Source organism: Penaeus japonicus, unplaced genomic scaffold, assembly GCF_977035675.1.
Source record: "Penaeus japonicus unplaced genomic scaffold, GWHDUDI00000001_assembly GWHDUDI00000031, whole genome shotgun sequence".
NCBI lineage: Eukaryota > Metazoa > Arthropoda > Malacostraca > Decapoda > Penaeidae > Penaeus > Penaeus japonicus.
The window spans coordinates 19,893,479-19,898,478 of record NW_028234433.1 but is presented as its reverse complement, the minus strand read 5'-3'; the positions used below and the strand labels follow the sequence as shown (position 1 = coordinate 19,898,478).

The following is a 5,000-nucleotide window of genomic DNA, read 5'->3' as shown; positions in this document are numbered from 1 at the left end:
GTCAAATATGGTATAATAGAAGTTGAAATGAATATATATTTATAAAAAGGTTGTTTATATATTGAGATATATTTTGCATAGTTGTAATATTGTTATTATTGATATTATGGAAGGTTGACATATAGTGATCATGGGAAGTAAGATTCCCTTGATTAATAGTAATTTATATACCTGTTGAATAGTCATTCAAAGCTACTAATATTCAGATCAGTTTGCTTTTGTTTGCAAAAAAGATAATCTGAATTCAACTTAAGATTCTTGATTTTTATGTGTATAAAGAGTATTAACTCCTTCTTTCCTTCCAGCCAAAGGGCCAAAACCCAAAGGCACTGGTAGGAGAGGTCGGCCGCCCAAAGTCGGTAGACCTCGGAAATCTGGTAACTTGTCAGTGAAATCAGGGAAGCTGGTTGTGAAAGGGGTAGAAGAGAGCTTGGCACCAGAGGTTGAGCTCAAGGAAGAGCACGGAGATTATGATGAGGAGGAGAAGACAGACCATGACCATGAGGAAGCAGAGGAATCAGATGATGAAAATACCCCTCTGAGCTGCACCATGTGCGACAAAGAATTTTCGTCCAGGACTATACTTGCCAGACACATTGAAACACATGGCTTAACCAGTGACTCTCTTAAGTGTGACATTTGTGAGAAAAGTTTCCTGACAGCAGACAGTTTGGTGAAGCACAAGAAATTACACAAAGGCAAGAAAAAGAATATCAAAAGAAAAGCAAGCTGCCATGCATTTGACATTACTCACATCAAGCAGTTCAAGTGTCGCCAATGCAGCAAAGTGTTCACAACCAAAAGTAAAGCTGAAGATCATGAAAGAACTCATACTGGAGAAAAACCTTTTGAGTGTGACATTTGTGGAACGTGTTTCCGTCAGAAAAGCAATCTTTCCTCGCACAAGAGAGTGACCCATTTACAGGAGAGAAGATACAAGTGTGAATTGTGTGACAAAGCCTTTAAATGGAAACGCTTGTTGAATGGGCATACCATGAGTATTCACACTGGGGAACGTCCTTATAAGTGTGAGTTTTGTGAAGCTGGATTTGTTTATCAGCAGCATTATAAAAAGCACATGAGAATACATACCGGAGAAAAGCCATTTAAATGTGAAGTGTGTGGAAAAGCCTTCAATTCTTCAAATAACTGCAGGGCTCACATGTTCACACACTCAGACAAAAAGCCCTATGAATGTACTTTATGTGGTGCAGGGTTCATGCGGAAGCCCCTTGTGTTAGCACACATAAAACAGCATGGCCACATGGAAAATCTGGAAGGCTATGTAAAAGCAAATGCACCTATAACATCAACAACAGCTGGGGAAGGTAGCAGTGGGACCAATAACCTCAGAAGCCCCATGCCTGGAATAGTGCGTAAACGAAAGTTCAACAGAGAACCTACTCACACAACAACCATGCATTTACCTCAAGGTCCTCCTCAGCCAGCCCACAATGGCATGGAGGAAACTATACCACATTTTGTCATCCCAAATGATAACAGAGAACAGCCAGGTGCAGGAGAAACTATGGGATACATGTTTAGCACATTTCAAAGTCAGGGCACTGTAGGACACTATGCACCCTTAAATCTGGGTCAGTGGTAGTAAGATGTAACACATACTTGATCTTCTATATCAAAACTCATGCCAGATGATACTTTTTGTAGAATATTGTGATTGTAGGGGCTGGAATGTGCTCGTTTGATGGTCAACAGTTGTAAGATATTCATTTATCAAGGTTTGTAAAATCTTTTGGTCACATGTCAACATGTGTCATTACAGTGTCTGATCACACCTCATTTAGAAAGTACCTGATGCATGGTACCCCTCCATATTTTCCCTTTCATTTTTACACTGGACTTCCTGGATTAGTATAATGCAGTTTAAAGGGAAAATACAGTCAACTTTATATACTAGATTATTCAATATTTGAATAGGATCTGTTATTAGACAGAAGTAATTGGTGGAATCTTCACTGCAATAATCTCATCTTGAAGAAATTGTAATACTGAATATATACTGTAAATATTTATGCCATGAATTGAATGATGCAAGTGCCATACTTCCAGAATAGTGTTAAAGCATCTATTAACAGTTGCCAAGAATTCATAGTTTTGTATGTTTTCTGTATACTCTTGAATGTACTATCAGTTTATTTAGTTCTCCTGGTTTACCTCATTTATTTCAGACAAAATTCAGTCAGATTTTGCGTGTTTTTAACTGGTGATATATCTATGTTTGAGTTTAAGAGTTTCCTAGTAGTAAAGATACAGAATATGACCATTGAATTTTATTTTTATTTTTTTATGAATTATCGTGTAAATAGTCATAAATGATATTTTCTGACAATTTGTCTTATCAAATAATAGTTTTGGTCTGGATGAGCTGCTGGTGAAGATATATATATATATATTAATAAGTATATAATTGGCCTACAATACTTAAATCTCTTCTATATCTTGACTGATAATATTGACTAAAGATATGATGCAGCTGTTATTGACAACTGATGCATCTCTTTTCCCAGTAAGATAGAATAAGGTTTAGCTTTGTCTGGAAGGAGCATTGAACAAGGTCTGGGGTATAAAGATACCATCCCTGCCTAAACTTCAGGAAGATATGCTCTGGCTCATGTCTGATCCAAGCTGTCACCCTGAAGAAGGTTAGACTGTTCAGGTACTTTCGGCATTAGTTGAGTGCAGCTAGGAGTTTTAAGGTAACAAAATCCTGCAACATGCAGAGGGGAAACAGTGATAATAGAGAGAGCAGAAATCTCAAGTTATCTGTCTTTGCTTCATTGGGAGCAAGGCATTCATTAATCTCAAATCCTATCTTTTCTTGTCATTCATTTCATTCATTAATCCTTGCATTTTCTTTCTTTTTTTTTCTCCAGTTCTTTACTGACTAGAAAGAAATTTTAAAATTCTATAGTCACATATTTATGATAAGGGTGCTTTAACAGCATTTCATCTCCAGATAAAAAGAAAGAGTTGTATCTAAAGAGTATAGGTTCATGAAAAAAATACAAAAGTTCAAATAAGTAATTTTTTATAAGAACCCCAAATCTGTGGAAACCAGATTGAATATAAAATATGAAGACTTGAATTGCTCTCTTTCTTTAAAACCTTTTATGATGGTGATTATGATTATGATGTTTTAATCATATGGTTGTGAGAAGGGATTTGGTGTAGAGTTGATAAGCTTGTTACTGTGTCCATGTGTGCAAGTATGAGAGAGAATCAGATAGAAAATTTACTGATTAAATGGTTAGTGTGTTAATGTTTTGCATGAAGTTTTGGTGGTGGTGATCCTTAGTTTTCAGACATTAATAATTACTTGGAAAAAAGAGAGAGTTTCTGATATAATGAAGCAGTTTTAACCCATTTGCGCCGGTTGACTTGCTATCATGTTCAGTGTTTTTTGGGTCAGCGCTCGCTCGTGGCTAGTGCGCCTGAGAATCCTGGGGCGTTAGGCTTATGTGTTCGAAAACCCTGACATTCCGACCATTTAGAGCCGGAATAGCCCTGGCATGAATGGGTTAATGATACCACCAATTTCCAGTTCTAGTTATTGTGAATATTGTTGATGAGTGAGACAGACCGACATACTGCAGATGACCAGACAACCAAACAGAAGGAATAATTGACTGTTACCAAAAATTCAAGTGGAAACAGAGAGGTAAGGATATTCAAAGAGGGATGTTCTGTAACAATCCTAGTGCAAGAATAATTGGTGTTCTGCAACTGGTTCAAAAGAGGAAAGATGCTCTTTAACTGCTACAATGTATAAATATCTTCAGGCAAGTGTTATTTGACAATCTCAAAGCTTACCTCAGTTTGATATTGTAATTTCCTAGGAGAATGTCTCTAGAATGTGAGTTTTGGGACAGTATTATGAAATTTATTCAAAATTAATCTGTGGCACTCCAGTAGTAAATCTATGTAGAATTGATGTGTAGTAACAAAACCTACTTGAAATTGGCATTTTATCTGCCCGTTGTGTAGTGTACACTTTTTTGAATGTCTGATATATAATCTAGTTAGAAAGGTGTTTGGGGATAACATAGACAACACCTACTCAAAGCAGGTCCAGTCAGAAATCTAATTTAGACAATTACTTTGTTAAAGAGATTAAAAACTTAGTTTTTGTTCAAGTAGTTCTGCACTATTTGTTATGACAAGTGTTCTATAATAAGCATCACATGGAGTCAGCTCTATGCTGTAGGCCTAATTAATATCCTTGTTTGTTAGACTAGTAAGTTGTTAAATAGATATGTCTTTACATTGTTGTTAAGTAGTGAAGCCTTTAACCCATTCCCGCTGGCGCTGTTCCGTCTTTGCATGGGTGCAATACCGGGGCTCTCGAATGCATAGGCCTAAATCAATTATACGATTGACGCCACATGCCGGCACCCGGTGCTATGCACTTTGCCAATCGCCATCTGTGGCCGGCGGTATCGGGTTAAATAGTTATTCATAAAGTAGTTCATTTAATGAGTTGGTGAGTCATAAGGTAGTTGTATTGTTAAATGATTAAGATAGTTGAGATTTTAAATGATATGGGGAAGTTTACTAACAAGGTGGTTAATTTGTGATGTGATTAGGTTGTTAGGTAGTTAAATTGTTGAGCAGTTTATTCATCAGACTGTTGAGGTCTTGGCCATTTGGTACTTTAACCATTGATGATGGGAATATGCACTGCCCACTGTTTTGTTTTTTGTGCTTAGATGGTTTTAAAAGGACTTAGTCCAAGGAGTCCACTACTAAGCCCACCTGGCCTTGCCTATTTACTATTTACTTTGCCTATTTACAATTCCTTCAATTATTGGCGTAATTTTTTTTAAAGCATCAAGAAATATAATTTAAAGACTCTGTATTTATTTTCGAAATTCAGAAAAATATTCAACGAAGATATTTTCGAAATTCAGAAAAATATTCAATGAAGATATTTCCGAAATCCAGAAAAATATTCAACGAAGATATCACTGTATGCTAAAGTA

The 5,000-nt window shown here is 36.4% G+C and overlaps 1 protein-coding gene across 2 annotated transcripts in view; it reads left to right on the top strand.

The window, feature by feature from the left end:
- The window catches only part of LOC122250677 (uncharacterized), a 7,536-nt gene extending 4,430 nt beyond the window's left edge, over nt 1-3,106 (top strand). For both annotated transcript variants that reach the window (XM_043012229.2, XM_086555918.1), the window contains one exon: nt 306-3,106. In XM_043012229.2, coding sequence (XP_042868163.1) covers nt 306-1,606 — 1,301 coding nt within the window. In that variant the 3' untranslated portion in view covers nt 1,607-3,106. The remainder of the gene's footprint in view (nt 1-305) is intronic.
- The last annotated feature ends 1,894 nt before the right edge of the window (nt 3,107-5,000 follow it).